Genomic DNA, 19,284 nt, shown 5'->3' on the forward strand with positions numbered 1-19,284 from the left:
AGAGCACGACCTGCAGTGTGCAGGGTTCAGTAGTGAAATACAAGCCAACAGGTAAACCGTATTCTCAAAGATTTTTATACAAGGTTTGTCTCCTATATCAAATACATGCATAAGTCTCTCCTGAAGGATCAACCCCCCCCCCCACACCTTATCCCCCACTATTTCAAGGTCCATGAGAGCCGTGCTACTGATCTTTCCAGCATGCTTAATGTCTAGAAATTGATTTGGAAAGAAAACATCTCTGATCTGTGTTTTGTTTTCGTCCTTCTTTAATAGAACTTCAGAGAGCAGGAAGTGTGTGCGTCATGAAATTCGCCCTGGTTATCTGCTTTCACACGCTCTGGCCAGTTGCCTGCCCTCAAACAGCACCAAGCCTCCACTATGAGAGGGGCTGATACACAACGTCCACACATTCATACACATGCGTGCAGATCCACGCACCAGACACACAACATGCGTGCAACAGACACCGGCGGTGAGCAAGATTACATCTCGTTGTTCGCTTATTCTCAAGCATGCAGACATAAACGAACAGCAGCAAGTCAACATTTCCACACTAAGCACACTTTCAAAGCCAGAAAAACATATAGATTTTAAATGTTGCTGAAAGAAGCAGAGCAGCTCAGATATATATAAAGCTAATTTGAGGTGAGAGCTGAGATGAACGGTTGTGCATCTTGTTATGGAGAACTTCTCCTCGGGCCTTAGGTGAGGGTGAGAATGTGTTAGGTCACACCATGTGACCTTTAGCTGAAGCCGCTGGGCTGCCATTGGTCCAGAGCCAAACCCCCAAACCCTCAAGCACCCACCTCCCCCCCACCCAGACACACAGCAGCCCTCTTTGCTGCCTGACCGCTGCACTCAAAGTGCTGAGACTAGTTGTGTGTTGGTACACCCTCTATCTGCTCTGTGGCTTTTGTCCTACATCTATTCTGAAGCACATATAGTGTTTTTTATCAAATTAAATTAAACACCTTTTGTGTGTAAACATATCTGCAAGTGTGTGTGAGTGTGTGTGTGTGTGTGTGTGTGTGTGTGTGTGTGTGTGTGTGTGTGTGTGTGTGTGTGTGTGTGTGTGTGTGTGTGTGTGTGTGTGTGTGTGTGTGAACACTTTTACCATTATGGCTGCAGTATTTGTAAGCTTTTGACCTGAACATGTGCCGATTAATAAAAAAACAAATATACCCCCCTGTGGCAATAAATTCTATCTTTTGGATACACATTTGGCTTTAACAACCTGACATTTTTCTGAATTGCCACTCAAGTGAAAGTCGTGATCTTTTTTTAGTTTTAAAAGCTGCTTGGTCTCAGCACTTGTGTCCTGCTATGATTAAATTGTGGCCTGTTGCATCGCTGCCTGCTTCAAAAATAAACTATTGATCAGAACCACCCATGCGTGCCCTGAAACATCCGAAATCTGTGTTCATTTCCTTAACCCATAACCCACAGCTCCATCTCATCAGATACAAACACAACATAAAACAGATTTAAATAAAAATGCTTGTTTAATATCCTGTTTGCTCGAGTAGAAATACGTAAATGCTTTATGTGCCTGTCGTTTTGAAGAAGAGGCGCACGTGCACAAAACAGAATATAACTGATATCAGAAATGAATATGAACTTCTAAATTATGCATTTATATGTGAAGCTTAAATAGTTTCCATATGTATTAAATACATGCAATACATAACTATTTGTCTGCTAAAATGTCCTGCATTCGCTTTTTAAATCCTCATCCTCGTTTTAGTTCATAGTCATAGTTTCTTGGTTGAAATGCCACAAACATGTCAAAGAACTTGTGCAAATCAACGTGTCGTTTTTCATAAAAATGCTCCTCGATTTGAATTCCAGGCCTCATTAGTGTGTAATTAGAAAACATGCTCCTTGATATCTCGCAGCGTTATTTCTAAACTCCAAACCCGCCGCTGCATGAATATTGAGATTGTTAATTATTTAGATTGGAGGTGTAACGATACATGTTTGGATATTTGCACTTCCTCGCTTTCTATTTGAATTCCCAGGGGGAGAGCTGTGTCTGCTCGGTGTGTTACTTCACATTAAGTTAGCTAGCGGAACAAATCTCACATTAAGATGTAGTAGTGCGCTTTTGCTGTCCGAAAACAGGCAGGGCAAATATGAATTCGGTTTAACCAGAGATTGTTTGTTGCAACATGAACTACATGTTTATAAAGTTCATTATGTATATTTCTCAGGTATTATTATGCATGTTATTATGCATGGGAAGCATGTCGTTTTCTAACTTTTAAAATTAGTTTGGTTTGACGCATAAATGACTCTGCAGCGTCTGAATTTAGAATATTAATATCAGATAAAAACGTGAGCAGACTATAAGTAGCCATGGTGCAAAAAACAAAGATTATTTTGTGAAATGTATCTGCGGAAATGTATAATTACACACGAGTGAACATGCAGCTTCAGAAGTTAAAAGGCACGTGTGTTGTTTTCCATTGAAACTTTAATAAGTTCTTACCTTGTGCAGGCTGGAGAGAAGAGAAGAGGCTAAAGGTCTGCAGTCCTGCGCGCCGTTTCAGCCAAATGAACGTTTCCCACTGAAGCCTCGTCTCTTCAGGTCATCCTCTGTTCACATGTTGATTGTGTGGATGTGTATTGAGACTGCAGATTTGCGTATTCGTCTCTAACAGCAGCCGTGGCTTATCCCCTGTCAGCTGATTATTGTTCCGCGTCACCGTCTCCATCAAAAGGTGACTCCAACAAAAGGGGCCCGTAGCTTATTTAGAAGAAAATCTAATTTTGTAAGGAGAGTTCAGGAGTTCAGGATGCGCACTGCAGCTCGGGAACTCAGTTGTATTCATAGATGTACAAAGAGAAGAATGCTTCTCTTGTGTTTTGTTATTTAGCATTTATTTTATAAAAAAACAACATTTGGACTAACTCATTTATTTCTCCTCATAATAACATCCCAAGGCCTATTAAAGCATGACATCAGATCCTAAATCAGCTCCTTTACCAAGCGGCTACATTTGCTTTGTGTTCTTGAATATTCTAGTTATTTGTATAGCGATGAGTGATTTAATGCAATATAAACACAAACAACATACATGATCAACATTGTGAGGCTGAACAATTAATGCCGCTCAGCCTGCAAACCTAAAATCCTACTTTTGTTTATGCATCTCTTTTTTCTGCAGGGTGTGTTGCAGTGTTTCCTTCCCGGTGTATCCGCTCTGCCTGCAGCCACGAATCTGCACTCGTCCCCCGCCTCCTTTAACATACCTCTGTATCTCTGTGTCTCTGTGTCTGTGTGTGTGCGCGTGTTTGCTCAAGCTTGTGAATCATCGTTTCCCTAGACCGTAGCTTTGTTTTGCTTTGGCTCATTTACGCACTATAATGACTTAAAAAGTGCCAAATTACAAAAGAAAGGCCCGATGCAAAAGCAAACAGATGCATGTGTAATGCAGGTAGGCTGCATACAGATATGTTAAAAGGCAGCACGACAAAAAAATGAATTAGATTTCCCACATTTTATCAGTAAATATGAATTTAGACAATTACATTTTTATAAAAATCCTTATTTCAGCATTAATTGAATCATATAATGTATTTAAAGATGTGCATTATAAAAGGCTTTTCTAATGATCCCCTTCAGAGAACTACAATCTCTTCTGAGTTCAAACCCTGGAGAAAAAAACAAACCCTAATGGACTGTTGTCGCTGTTGTGTGGCCCACCTCCTGTTTGTTGATTCCCGTGTTATTTCAAGCACCAGTGACCAGCCGAGGCCCTTGGCTGAGCAGGCAGACATGTATTCAGCAGTTAATCTGACGGAGCATCTCGCTGCTATGTGTATTGGAGCGGCCCATTGTTTTCCTCTATAGATTAGCCGCACAAGCACCTCACATAATCGAAAGGCTATAGACAGACTGTCATTGCTTTACACTCCACTAACAGACTACCAACACAAAGATTCAATAAAATCAGAATGTTTTTGAACAATATATTTACTTCCATTAAATAAAACACAATAGTTTTTTTGGATGTTGAAAAAAAACAAAACATAATTCCGTACCAAATAGTATACACAGAGCAAAAACCAAATAATTTGTCGCAGGAACATTTTTGATGCTTATTCTTTTTTTTTTTTCTTTTTTTTTAAATCCAGAATTGCTAGTCTAAATCGATATTCACACAGACATTAATAATAAATTTATAATATGTTAGAAACACACAACTGGTGCGTTTTTAGTATGTACATTCCCTTTTGTTTGCAAGCAAAACATGATTCCTTTTTAGGGTTTTTTTTCCACATGCGTTGATAAATTGAACCTAGAGAGGACTGGAGGGTTATAGCGCATTCGCTTCGACAAACAGGAGATGATAATTCAAATATATATACAACCTTTTCAGTCAACAATTAACGTCCAAAATCCACCAGAAAAAAAACCCCTCATGACGAGCTACGAAGAATAAAACAGGTCTTTTTACTCTGGCGCAGTCTGAAGCAGGCCTGGACTCATCAAAGGGGAATAAACCTAAAATCTCCCGTTTCAGTTTGGACTCCGACCTGGAGTTGAGCTTGTTTCAGTGGTTCAGTCTTCTAGTGCCCTTTTTGAAAAATGAAAAAGTAGTTGTAGTAGTCTCTTGTTCCTGTGGCCGGCTGTTTCTGATTACCCACACACTGCAAAAAATGACCACCATAACAAGCCATTTGGTCTTGTGATCACCCTCAAAATCATATGTTTTCCCCCCAAAAAATTAATGGATGGAATAATCTCACTTGTTTCTTTGAAGAGTTTGGGGGTTCAAGGAACAAGTGGCAATATCTTGAGGAAAAAGTCAGAATAATGCAAGTCACACTCCAACTAGTATCAAGAAAAAAATGCCATATGATCAAGACATTTCCTGAAACACGTGGAAAAAGTACAATTATCTCACTGCCTTTTAGAGAAAAAACAACACTTTAAGCGTCACTACACCTATAATGACTTGTTAAAGTGAGTATTTTTTGCAGTGCAGATAGGTATTAGACTGGTCTGTCCACGGCGTATTGGCAAGCGCTCAGATTAGCGGCTGGATTCTGCACACTGGCGTATCCAAAACTCGAGTGCTGCTTGGCTTTCAGTCTCAGGCTGGCCAGGCTGGAGTTACAAGTGTCCCTGTACACATAAGGAGGGGTCGGAGGCGCGTAGGGGCACGCCGAGGTGGGCACCCCCGAGTTGAGAGACGGGTTACTGAGGTTGTTCAAGTTATTCAGGCTGTTGAGGCTGGAGCCCGGCACGCCGGTGACCGCCGATGGCACCATGCTGGAAGTCATGGAGGATATGGAGTTGGGCGGCGAGAACATGGTCTGCGAGGATAAGGGGTTGACGTTCATGGAGTTGAAGAAGGGGAAGCTTTTGGTGGATAAAGAGGCCGACGTGAGGCCCTTGGCGGCCCAGTTGTTGTACGTGTAGCTGGGGTACATGTCTTCGTAGGGCTGCATGAGTCCATTGAACTGCGGGCCGAAGCCGTTTTTGCAAAGCTCGGCTTGTTGGTTCCTTTCCCGTTTCCTCCACTTGGCTCTCCGGTTCTTGAACCAAACCTAGAGCGAAGGAAATGAGAGCAGGTTAGAAATTATTTTTGAGAGTTACTTCATCTTTTATAGCCTCTGTATTTCTTACAATGGCTAATCTGGGCATAGTTATACATTTTAATATCAGACCCACCATCTTTTAATTTCGGGGTGCTGGTACTTAATTTCACATGTAAATCATTATATAATATAACGTCTGTAAATCCCCCCCAAAAAACATGTATTAGTCTTTTATTTCCCTGTGCAGACATGGCCGCTTTGATTCCGTCTTTATCTGAGCAGAATACACACCGGGCTCTTACTGCAGCATCTTAATGTGTATTCCTCTGCAGGCTCCCACAAACACGCTGACCTTAATCACACAGCACCAGGGCGACAATCGCAAAATACAAGCTTTGCACCTCTTTCACACGAACAGGGGAACACGACTGGTATCTGTCACCGACAAATGTCAACAGCCGCAACTGGTAACAACGTAATCGCGTGTAATTACACTTAATGAGCAAATAACAAATAATTAGTAGTTGTCCTATTTTATTATGAAATTACTGAACAGAGTTAAGTGTGCCGAGAAGCACACATTAAGTCATGTGCTGAAATTGCTTATTTTGTAGTGTGTGCAGAGGATTGGAATTATATTCAGCCTAATAGAAAAACATATACAATCTAATTACATTGAGCGTGAACCAGCAGTTTATTTAAACAAGACTCTAATTATTTGTTTTCCAGCTACATTATTTTTAAGGAAAGTTCAGCTGTGCGTAAAGTTTGGTGTCCATGCGGAATAAGGTATTAGGTATTTGTAGGTTAACCGGGCACTTGGCACAAATTACCCGAAATTATACACAAATTGTTTTTGTTTGCACCCAAGGGAGTACTCACCCTGACCCGGGCCTCTGTGAGGTTGGTCCACACGGCTATCTCCTCCCTCGTGCTCATGTCCGGATAGCGATTCCGCTGGAAAGTGGCCTCCAGCTCCTGCAGCTGCTGGCTGGTGAAGTGAGTCCTCTGCCGCCGCTGCCGTTTCTTTTTAGAAGGGTCATCTGAAGAGTCGTCGTTTTTATTTTGGTTCTTTTCTTTTTCTGTCAAGAGGAAAGAAATTGATTCAGTCAGGGTCAGGCGGATTAAGGCCTGTATGCTAAAGAGAGGGGAAACAATCCTGAATCCATGACATGTTGGGAAATGGATGAGCTGTTTAGTCTTCACTGAGGAACACATGCTCACATTCATACAATAAACTGTTGTTCAAGTTTTAAATTGTGCATTTTCCTTCATTTTATAGAATTTTAGTTGACATTTTGATTTAATCTGGGCACGGATTACTAACGGTAATGCCTGGCTAATTGCAGTTGCACAAAACAAACTCTCTTTAATTAACATAACAGAAACTTTCACAACAACACACAGACTAGTGTCAAAAGTAATTACGTGTGAATAAAATGACAGCTATAATCGCCTATTTGCATGCATGTAAAACTCCCTTTACGTTTGAGTAATGGGAGACATCTTTTGTTTGATATCGAGATGACATCTGCGGCGCCTTGCTGAAAACATCTGCACCCCGGGAGGTTCTTACCGACAGACTCCGGACTGGACGTGTCCGACACCGTGTGCACCTCTAACCGGTGTTTAGAGTCCACAGACCGCTGCAGCGGCTGTAAAGTAGAGGCCATTGTCAGAGCCGTGTGGTGTGTGGAGGCAAGTTTATTCCCTGTGAGGTGGTGATGGTCTACGTGTAAAGGATCCCTCATAGAGTTCATCAATAGAAGATCGCAAATCGGGCTGTCAAAAGCAGAGTAAGTCCCTTTAGGATAAGCAAAAAGTCCGTTTGCGGAATGTGTTCAGTTCTCCAAAAAACACGCACAGCAGAGCAGTCCCTCTTGCGGCTGAGATGAAACCTTCTTTCTGTTTAAACTGGAAAATGCTTTAAAAGAGGCCATTGAGTGCTGCCATACTAGCACCGGTGGTAAACGGCGGCTACCTCGGCTGACTATCAGAGTGACAAGGACAGGTAGGTGATATTAGATCCAGAGGCATACACACACTACACCGCTCTCTGTTCATTTCAGCTGTTGCCTGCGCACTGCCTATCCACTGCTCTCTCCAGTCATCCACGTCACCATGTTGCGCCCGCCCTATTCTCTCTGACAGGCACATCCATGTGGATATGACGGTGTGCCCAACCAACCGGAGCTCACAGAAACGAGATATGTGTGCCAATGTGTTTATGCCGGAGCTGGTGCTTATTTTTCATTTCCAAATAAAAGCATGTAAAGAGAGATGGGACGCACGGTGTACCCGCGGCGCTCCGTTGCGCAGCAGCCCAAGACCAAATAAAAATGAAAATAACACAGTTTGGCCTCATTTTATGAGATGGGTCCAGTGGCCCAGTAAAACGATGCAGTTCTATTGATACCCAAGCTGAGCCGCATGCTCGCAGGCTCTGTCACTGCAGTTTACTCAGGGACTCAATGTGGATAAAGCGAACCACCGAGCGGATTGTATTGAAAGCCGTATGAAAAAAAGATGCACACTGAATATCAAACACAACAGCCCACTACAGCACCATGATCCCGTGAAAGGACACGCGATTAAAGGGAAATGTTAAAGTGGCTGCAGCTCACGCATGCGGATGCAGCATTATAGTATCATGTATTCATCCAAAGGCTGTGAAGTAACAGGACGTAAGAAGGGGTTCAATTACTGAAAGGCAAACATCCACTAATGCATTCTTATTCTAATCCTCATATCCAACTTCATACTTGGATACGGAGTACAACGTGGTTTGATATCTACCTCATCCCTGTATGCAGACATCCTCAGGAAAAGCATTGTCATACTACTTGTCAAATGAGACGATCCTCTGGACCTCCCCAGAGCTAAGGTTCAAATATCCATTAAAGCAACCCCACCGGGGCCACAGTTAACCACGCAGACTCAGATTGTTGACTGCGGATTACTTTATCTGGGTGCTTAACTGGATCTCTCTCTCTCCACTTTGCGTTTGGACCCCTCAGTCGTTCCCAGCCAGCACTCCTGTAGTGTTTTTTTTTCTAATCTGATAAGACTCTCATTTGCCTAAGAATTTCTGAAGGAGGACTTTTAATGAGTTTGAGATGATATGCCAGCACATTTCTTTAACCTATAACTCCCCAAAGATTGTGACGCGTTAAGGCAAAGTAAACATGGCTAATCAAACAAATGCGAATTAAAATTTCAAGGTGGAGGGGGGGGGGGGGGGGTTCAATCAATCAAATCAATCACGTTATTTATATAGCCAAATTACAAAATTTCCTCGGGGGGGGCTTTACAGTCTGTACAGCACACGAAACCCTCTTGTCCGTAGACCCTTGGACATGGAAACACTGGTGGGGGTGGAGTAATGTCAACTGGGTAACAGGTGATTGAAGTGATGGACTAGAGAGGAGGACACGTTCACGCCAATTAGTGCAGTTCATACCAGTGGAAGTGAAACATGACTTTATTGTGGTAGTTGATTGTATTTTTCTTATTCTATAACACAATTGGTTCATCATCATCATCATCATCATCATCATCATCATCATCATCATCATCATCATCATCATCACACTTCCCATCTCCACGTGGCCAGGCGGACGCCCATTCAGCCAGCACATTTGGATTTGGCGCTGTTTAAGAAGTTACTGGGCTAATCCCGTGAAAGCCCCTGATATATAAATACCAGCAGACCATAGACTGTATGCAACACGCACGCGCGCGCTCTGAGGGACGGGAAGAGACTTTATTAAAGCATAGGGAGCCAATCTCTTCTTATGCAGAGCAACACAACCTTGTTTGGATGAGTTAAGATGATGCACATTTAAAATTATAATCTTTCATGTGTAATTTATTAATGTTGAAAAAAAATTAAACGATACACCATTTCCTAAAATTCCCTATAAAGCCGTTTAAAATGTATAATATAAAACATATTATTAGGCCTATTTCATAATTAATAATGTGCATTAGATAAACTTGATTTTATTAATAAAATAAGGCTATTTTTATTAAAATAACTATGTCAAGCAGCGAACAGTCTGTTGCTCCTTTTTTTCCCTTCCAGCCGTATTGTAATACTAAACTTGAAGTGGATTATCGGTTTCCTCTTCATTTCTACCTTCTGAATGCTTTATCTCTCTTCTGCGGATTACTGCGCGCAATAGGCCTCCACCATCGAGGGCCATTAATTAGCAATTCAGTCAATATAGGGGGAGACGACAAGGCTTTTTACATAGGATTAAGGGGACATCAGATTCCTCCATTAGTATATTCCTCCTCACGAATAGGCTTTCATTATACATTTAGTTTTCCCCGGAGTCAATCCAACAAGCGCTGCATATATTACAGCAAAACAGTTGGCGTTGGTGTGTCTATATTTGCAAGCATCACTCTGACTCCCCCCCGTGTAATTCTGTTTTTATTTTAGTTATCCTATTATTCTTAATCGATGGTCGTTCACACGGTGCAGCTGTGAAGCTATGATCTGCAACACATAGCCCCATCAATGTCTGCTAAATGAAAAAGAATGAGAGTTATTGGTTATTCGTTTAAGACCCTAACAAGACCTGATGTCATTTCCCCGCCACATTAGAGAATAATTAATAAATCTCAGTCTGTCGAGTGAGGGATTTTAGCTTTTGTTTAGTCTTTTTGTTTTATTTGTAGATGTTATTTAGGAAAAAATGTTGCCGTAAATACGAATCGAAGTATAAAACCACATGCACATATTGTGTCGGCCTTATTGCGCCACAGTGCTGTGAACTGTTTAAATTAAATGGTACAATAAGTTGTTTAAGTGGTCATATAGGTCCTTCTTCTAATTCCAACAAATAACGTCGCTGCAGATCTGTCATCCTGGTCAAACCACCGCATGATGCTCTGAAGCTGCAGATCCACATTGGACCACCAGGTGTCCCTCTAACACAGCACACAGCCCGGATTCACGCACAACTTCTCCACACTGACGAGCCCAGAGGCCAGCATAGCTGTGACTACTGAACATTTTGGAACAAACCAGTGACATCCACTGCAACAAATCCAAATAAAGCAGCTTTTTTACCATCACAATGTTTTATCTCTGTCTTAAAGTGAGAGTTGAAATTGTGAAGAACATATTAGTGAGACATCAACGTCTTTAATTAGGAAAACCTCACAAATTAGCTCGTTCAGTACTAGAACAGTCCACAAAATGAGGTTTAAAGATAAATATATCAGTGTTTGGACCACTTCTGAATAAGGGTGAATTTATTAAAAATACAGTAAATAATAACTGTTTATAATAATGTTTTTTTAATGCACCGTTTTTGTGTAAATGGATTAAATGAAAATACAAAAACTAAAAATTATAATATTTATGTACAATTGAAGTGACAATTAGTCTGTCATATTAAATCCCCAACATGTCATGTTTTTTTTAGGCCTATTTTATCTGCGATGTGTGAGGATCGCACTGTATTGATGATGGAAGATGGATTAAATACTCACCTATTTGTGCGCAGGTGGTGGCCAGTTTGCGGCAGTGGGAGTCCATTATGGCAATTAAAGGAAACGGCTTCTGTAAAAACAGACAAAAGAGACATAATTAGCCTTTAAGTCTGGTAAACAACCCCGCTGTGTTGGTCACTGACATCCAACTCTACTTCTGCACTCAATAATTTTTGGAGTCAACATAAGACTAAAAGGAATAGTGATGTGCTCAAAGGATAAGTATCAGATTGCAAAGACAGAATTGCTGGTGGTCTTAAGGAAAAAATGTCCTATTGATGCAAAAATCTAGATTCAGACTTTCAACGCGTGTAAAAGCACGCGCAGTTCTGTTTGTTATAATAAAGTAAATTCATAAAAACAAATGCATGAAAGAAAGTTGGGAAGTCAGCGGCGGCACAATTACACTGGCTGCAAATATTTGCATTTGAATGATTCTCTTTCGGGTCTCAAAGTCTCGTTTTTCTTGTAGAAATGCGTCTGTGATTGATTTATTCCCAGTTTAATTTGACTTGTGAGGAAATAACTGTCCATTTTCGGATCTACGGCGGAAAACCTTCCTGGAATTAAACAAAACAAAAGGAAACAAGATGATTTGCGTTGGAGAAAAATGAATATTGTCGCCGTTATTCACTTAATTTAGGACAAATTAGAGTATAACACGCAATTTCTTTTTAATTGCACGTCACATATTTTTCCAGAGATTTATTTTTGTGCAGACTGAATATAAAACCCGCCGTGTTCTGCTGTGTTTTGGTGCAGCCTGCAGTTGGATGTGGAGTGATTCCGTAGTAAAATTACGGGATTAGAGTCTGATTGAGATGTCTGTCGGTGGGATATTACAAAATTCATTATCGCAGCCCTCATACTACCTCGATATGAAGTTACACAGATGGGGTTTTATTAGTCCAGGCTCACACTGTTTGCTTATGATAATTCAAGTCGGGGGGAATTTGCATGCAGTCATGCTGTTAACCATTTTCCTCAGCTCTTCCCTTCACCTGCTCTACATCATCTGATGTTTTTTTTTCTCTAATTCAAAAGATGCAGATATTGGAGGTTAACTTTTACGGCGTGTACCTGCACAACCTTTCTTCCCATCCGTCCTCTTTATCCCCACTGCAAAATGAAATAGTGGGGGTCAGGCTGTAGGGTGTAAGGTTATTGCATACGGCTCAGTGTTATCTAATCAGTGAGATTTAATGAGGGGGGTCCTTCCAATATTTCAGCCTGCCTGGCTGCTCTGCGGCCTTTGAAATCACACCCTGTGTTATTTATGTATTTTATTTATATTTAGTAAAAAAAAATAGACACAATTTCTACATCGAACAATTTGTTTGTATATAATTTGTTGTACATATATTCAACATTTAAAGGCATTGATTCCCTTAATAGTTACAGGAAAGATGCATATTTAAAAAATGAAAATAAAAAGTGTATTATTTGATACATAAACATTTTAGTCAAAGAAAATCGATAATATCACGCTATTTTAAAAATGCTTATGGGGCCAAAAATGTACCTATAATAAATGACATGGGCTATATTTATATATGCGTCCAATAATAATAATAATAATAATAATAATAATAATAATAATAATAATAGGCCCCTTACTAATAATCCTAATACTTTCTGATCATGGTTTGGTGGTATTAAAGCCTAGTAATACATATTTATTTCTGTATTTTCTAACATATGCCGTAGTGTAGATAAAATAGGAGCGGTTTAAAGATATAGCTGCAGTCATATTATGATTACTTATATTAATCCCGTTCATCCATTCATGCTCACTCCACGGACGCTCACCACCAACAGTTGAAATGAATCAGTGACTCACGTGGCACGAGGCCCAGTGCAGACAGAAAGCTGGCATTGCCTCACACTGGCTTTACTTCTGAAATTAACACCGTAGAGCATGAGACTGCAGCCTTTACCGGGAGATGAATCGACTAACCTCCACCATATGGTCCCGTATTAATTAAAGGCGGGAGACCGTGAACGTCGCCTCTTTTTCTACCCAAATGTTTTTCTCCCTATATTATAAAAGAATGCAGAGGAGGGTAAAACACATCTGAGCTCGCGCTACTCCACTATTAACAGGGTTATAAACAAGTTGCTCTGAGAGCTAACTCATCATTTTATTTAGGCTCGTTTAGGACACTTCATAGTTGGGTTCACTCACAATTTGAAGCATTTTATTGGAATTAGCGTGAACTTAAATCATCCTCTTAGAGCTCAACACAGACGCATTGAAGAATATGATGCTAAAATTGCACACGTGTCTATTTTTTCCCTGATACTTTAATGGATATGTAACAGTTTCTTACAATTATCACCAACTGCAGGACAGTACAGTTCAGTTTACCCCCCCTTCTTTTTGTATTTCCCCACACTCCATCACCGGTAATGATGCATCATTATCATCTGTCGACCTGTAAAGCGAACCCTGCCCTCGCATCACTTCATGCTCCTTTATGTTACAGCCACGGCTTTGAAATGCACATAGGAAACGCACCGAACAGGCAAAAACAAGAGGTGGAACAAAGTCCTTCACTTGCATGAACTCGCATATCAGTTTTATTTATTTTTAGTGCCTCTGCTCCTCCTCTGCTGCACTTACCAGTTGTAGACACCGGTGGGTTTGTCTTTCCCAGCCGTCGGCGTTTTATTCTATATGGAGATTAATTCCACCGTCCAAACACACTCGGACACCAGTAGTTGTGTTTATAGCGAAAATTCAGGCAGACTTCAAGGTCCAGTAGAGCTGAAGTCTAAGTTTCTGTCCGGAAATGTGAGCCTTGTGTGGATATGGCTCCCCCGCTATGTTATCCAAAAAAAAAAAGACGCAGCTCTACCTTTTAGGAGAGTTTCATGTATGCGCATAAATAACCATCTATTTACGGTGCGAGGAGAAATAGCGAAGGAGGTGCTTTCATCCGAGTCTCCCCTTGGTTCGTCCTCTTCTGTCTTCCTCAACTTTTTCTCCCCTTGAAAGACGCTCCAAGAGTGGCGCATTTTTTTTCCTCCTTCTTTTGAGCTCGGAGAGGGACCCCGTGTGTGTGTGTGTGTGTGTGTGTGCGTGTGTGCCTTTTTAAAGGGGTGTGTTTGTGTATGTATGCGCCTGTGCCTGTGTATTCTAGCAGAGGGCAAACTTGGAGCTTCTCAACTTTCAACAACAATCAAACAAAAAAAAAATTCCGGATGGCATCTTTAAAAAGCACAAGCATGTTAAAAAAAATAAACAAAACACTGATATTCCTGTCAGCCCTCCCCGGTGCGCTCACTGTAACATTACACCATTTGAGGTGCAGGCATGCAACACATATAATGGTTCAATTTGCCTAAACCCAACCTGCAATTTACAACAAGCAACACGACTGCTTATTATCTAAACTCTGCGCGCGCAAAACAAACAACAGTCATAACCACGGATTCACTAAACCCACTCACTGGCAGTACATTTAAAGAAATGCTGTATTTAAAGTCACAGATACGGATTTCAATGGCAGCCTATTATGTAATCAGCAAATTAGAGCCTAATTAACACCCAATTAAGCTTATTGTTTGACCGGTGTAGACACTGATTATAGCAGAATTTACACATTGAAAAAACACAATATTTGGAATATTGAGAGGAAAACAAAAACGGGGCTATTTAAATGGCTGCATTAGGCTCCTTCAGGGCCAGACAGAGTCCTATCGTGTTGCGGATTTATGTGCAGATGAAGTGAACAGCTGGCTCGGATGCAAATGTTCTTTTATAGATCCGTTTCGTTAGATACAGACTGATTTTCCATTCGCATCTTAAGTGAGGCGAGCAGACCGGACGTAGGCCCGCGTTCCCCGCGCCTAATCCGTCTTTTACATTTTTAGTCATACTCCCATTAAACCAGTAATTAATGCGCACATCCACACGGGAATTTCCAGGCAATAGGGGACACTGAAGCAAAGCAAACCCATCATCAACCCCTCCATCCCCCGAACAAAATGAAATGAATCAGGAATGGTTTAGATCCTGGCATCCCAAACACATAGGTAATATAATAAATACTTACTGCTGCCTTATATAGACGTATAAAGGAGGAATTATAAGGCTCAATGTATTTCTAAATAGCTGATTAGATCAGGTTTATTTAGTCAGGACTATAGACATTAAATTAAGTAAGTTTTAAGAACAGATAAATTCCTCTAAATCTCCTGCATAGGCCCAAAAAGGCCATATTTTATTAATGTTCCACTCGCGTAAACACACGTGCAGAGAGAGGGAAAGAGCATTGGGTCAAATGCAAACCAATATAGGAACAAACAAATAAAAAATGCATATTTGCCAACACAGCTCGCTTAGTTCTTCAAATGCTGACCCGTGTGCTCTAATATGAGATGTAGTAATATGGCTACGCATAAAAGCACAAACATGTGCACACACAGACGAAAGGCAAGTTAACGACCCCGGAGCCTGTGCAGAAAACATCAAGCCTGCATCAAGCCTGCATCAAGCCTGCATCATGCACATCTTCAAATCAGCCCCCCCCTGCGCGGGATGAGAAGGAGGCTGGAGAGGCGTGATGGTTCGGCTATATTCTCCTCTTACCTTCTTATACAAAGAAAAAAAAAATCCGTCAAGAGCCTCCTCTTTCTCACGCAGAAAGGTGCAGAGGAATGCCTGAAGTTCAGAGAAGACTCATGGCGGGTATGAAATCTTTCGCCTCGGGGGCAAACCGGCGGCTTCTTTTCATTTCAAGCGCTTATCGATTCGCCGTTGTCATCTTTGGCGACGCAGAAGGACACTTGAAAGAATTTCTGATGGGGCTGTGATGTGAGAAACGGGGTGACCTGCTCTGCTGGTGCTCTCTCCTGATTCTTAACGAGCACATCAGTCCCCCAGCGTCAGTACAGTTGGACATTTCAACTTTTCCCTCTCTTGCATACTGGAGAGGACTTTAAAACACTCTTTCCTGCTTTCCATGTGTGTCAAAGGGTCCACTTTAAAAAGGAGAGAAGATGGATTGCTCATCACGTCCAATCACACGCATGCACGCACGCACACACGCACACGCACACACACACACACGCACACACACACACACACACACACACACGCACACACACACACACACACACACACACACACACACACACACACACACACACACTAAGGCCATTGTATTATTTTTTAAAGTGTGAACTTTTTATTTTAAAGTTTTATTTTAAATGAATTAGCTTTTTTTTTTTGCTGATCATTTTATACTGTGATTGATCACAGCTCTTAAGCTTCACACCAGTGCAGACTTCAGATCATCTCAGAACATATTATGCACATAATTATTTAAAACGCAACATATTCCCCCTTGCAGCTAATAATTAGAGCTGAAAGGCCTGGCAGATATGATTATTCAATGTATTCTGGATAATTCATCAGAACCTGTGCACAGAGATCAGCGATAGTGATGACTGTGAGATATTTTAACACTTGTTATATGGGTTCTATTGTGTGCCAAATTGCACTTTGACACAAGCTTCTTAGTGTTATTGGAAAGAAATTGGGGCTTAATTTCTAAATGACATGTAGAATAAATGGTTTTCTATGACGTCTTTTCTCTGCAGCCTTTACATCCTGCTCATGCAATGAGGAATCCATTGAACCACAGTTAAATCAGACACAAACTAAATGAGTTTGTCTCAAACCATGACTTTTGCATGAATTAAAATGAATCCAAACCTTTTTTTTAAATTATTATTACATACAAGTCCTGTCATCATTCTGTTGCACCGGGAAGCTTGAGTAATGCAAATGTGAAGTGGTTCCATTATTCAGGGGTGTCTTTTACTGAGAAACCAGCCTGATTTTCTCCTTTTTTTCCCTTCAGTTTAAGCCTCAAACCACATGCGATTGTCGCCTAGTGTTCTGTCTGGCCAACACTCTGTGGCCATGTAATAAAATTTGGAGTCAAATTGGTGTTTCCAAAGCCACAAATCTTTAAACAAATCAGTTTATGTACTGCTAATATGTTAGAAATAAAGTAACGGCTGAGAATTTAGTTTTATTGTTGGGGCGTGACTTATCTACAAATGAAAGGAGGATGAATAGGGAGAGAAAGAGGAGGAGGAGGAGGAGAGGATGAATAGGAAAGACAAAACATCAGATGAGTCTTTCTCCTTCAAGACAGAAATATCCTGTGTGTATTTCCAATTTGTCAAGTATCACTCCAAGAACATTATTAGCGAAAAAGCTGCCTGTAAATTAACCAAATTAAAAGGGTGGCTCTTTGATGGCTCTTGAGCTTGTTGAGCGGCTTTATGCCTGATCCTTACTATTCCAGCTCTGTCACAGTACCAAAGGGAGACGAGCTACACCAACGCTAAGCACTCCAACTCAGCAACATGGCTTGTGGTTTAGAACGTTATACACGAGGCCAGTAAATGACTAACATGATAGGCTACCCTCACTTCTCCCGACATGCCCGGCTAACATGGTGTATATTTAAAAAGTACTCAGCTCTTCGTCTTTGTCTTCTTCTGTAATTATCCTATCCTCAGCTTCCAAAGAAAATGCTCAGCTGATGTCATTGTGGTTTTGGCCCCCCGACTGCTCTAATATTAATCCCATGCATGAAGCGGCTTCAAATGAATAGGGATTACTTTGAATTAAACTCTGGTCCTTGTTTTCATGTGAACACATTAACTCCTGTCATTGCTGGTCATTCAGACAAACCTGTCTCCATTCCTCTTGACTTTGGACATGACATGGCTTTGGTCAAGCGTGATTAAAACTGTCCCTGAGACTTGGACGGCATTCATTACACTGACGGCCACAGACGGGCAGCACAGCAGCGCTTTTATGACACGAGGTTGATCTTGGGGAAAGTAATAGTCGGTGCATGCATAAACACATGCGGCCTCAGCCTTAATCACAGGTGCGAGCGGGCCAATAAATTGCTCAAGCAGGTCTCTGATCAATTACATGAAAAATCAATGGGAAGCTGCCACTAACCTGCCTAAGGGGAAATCGGCCAAGAATGAAATTGGTGTGATAAAATGACTATGATGCCTCCCCACCCCGTCGATAACATGTAAAACAGTTCAGCTACATGTTAACTCTCCTGTCAGCAGACCTGAGGTGGACCCAAAGGTCACTACTGGAATCAGCTTAGTCCTAATTGGTCTACTGTGGCAGAGAGAAAGGGGGTATGAGGAGCAGGATGGGAAGGAGCTGGAGAAATATACAGGCTGAGTGAGACGCTGGAGTGTCGGTTTGGTGAAATGTGGAGAGTAAACCTTCCAAATGTACGCTTTAAAAAAGAAATAAAAAGATGTATGTGAAAGGTTTAGGTATATATTTAATTCAGGAATGGTTCGTCCACTCACTAGCTTTTTTTTATGAAGCTTTCAACCACAACTCATGGTCTTCATCAGTGCGTGGAGTTTGCTCAGTTATGGCTGAGTTGACCCCCTTCCCAGAGATGAATCGCGTCATAAAGTTTAATACTTGGGTCACGTGACGACATCTTCACGGCAACTGTGCAAACTCCTTCTGCTCATGAAGAATGTGAGATGAGTTTGAAAGCTCCAGAAGAAAAGCTAATAAGGGGACCATGAGTTAAGAGTTGTTCTTTGTTTTTGGATGGATATATTTATAAAGTGTCATTCATGGACAAAACCAAGCTTTTTGAAAACACGTGTAATCTTAAGTAAGTCTGATCGTCAGGGATACATCGACTTTACAAACGTTAAGTTAACAGCTTCTGGCAACTGCTTCTTTGTCGACTGAAAATTGGTTTGGTTAAGACAAAAATACCCCCCCCTCCCCATTCAAACAGAAAATGGCTGACATTATTGTATTGTCAGACTGAATAATAAAGTGTAAACACGATGACAATTCAGTCTGATCATCAGGCGATCAAAGCCTAAAAGGTTTTACGTCTTTTGCTCTCGGCAAATTTAAAGCAACTTGGAAAAAGTATCATGAAGGAAGAAGTTTTGATAAATGAACAGAAACATGAGAGAAGAAGGCCCAGACATAAAAGGTAGTGAAAGAAAGAGATGCATATGAGAAGCTTCAGCTTGAAATAAAGCAAAAGAGAACTTAACGTAGATGATCCAAAGACGGGTTCAAAAAACAGCAAGATGCAGATCAAAGAGATCACCTCCAAAAGGTGGATAAAGGAGGACGATAACATAAAGACGGAGAGGCGGAGAAAGAGAAATGGAGGGAGGGAGGGAGGGTGG

The 19,284-nt window shown here is 41.1% G+C and overlaps 1 protein-coding gene across 2 annotated transcripts; it reads right to left on the reverse strand.

Annotated features, from left to right (window-relative positions):
• Positions 1–4,054: 4,054 nt before the first annotated feature.
• pitx2 (paired-like homeodomain 2) lies at positions 4,055–14,302 on the reverse strand. 2 transcript variants are annotated; one of them, XM_029442095.1, is made up of 4 exons: positions 13,679–14,302; positions 11,056–11,125; positions 6,433–6,632; positions 4,055–5,559 (listed from the first exon to the last, which is right to left on the reverse strand). In XM_029442095.1, the coding sequence occupies exons 2-4, from the start codon at positions 11,099–11,101 to the stop codon at positions 5,002–5,004; spliced, it is 804 nt and encodes a 267-aa protein (XP_029297955.1). In that variant the 5' UTR covers positions 11,102–11,125; positions 13,679–14,302; the 3' UTR covers positions 4,055–5,001. The 2 variants fall into 2 exon arrangements, with proteins under 2 accessions (XP_029297955.1, XP_029297954.1); XM_029442094.1 differs by lacking the exons at positions 11,056–11,125; positions 13,679–14,302 and adding an exon at positions 7,127–7,635.
• Positions 14,303–19,284: the final 4,982 nt, after the last annotated feature.

This window comes from Cottoperca gobio, chromosome 10 (assembly GCF_900634415.1).
Source record: "Cottoperca gobio chromosome 10, fCotGob3.1, whole genome shotgun sequence".
Lineage (NCBI taxonomy): Eukaryota > Metazoa > Chordata > Actinopteri > Perciformes > Bovichtidae > Cottoperca > Cottoperca gobio.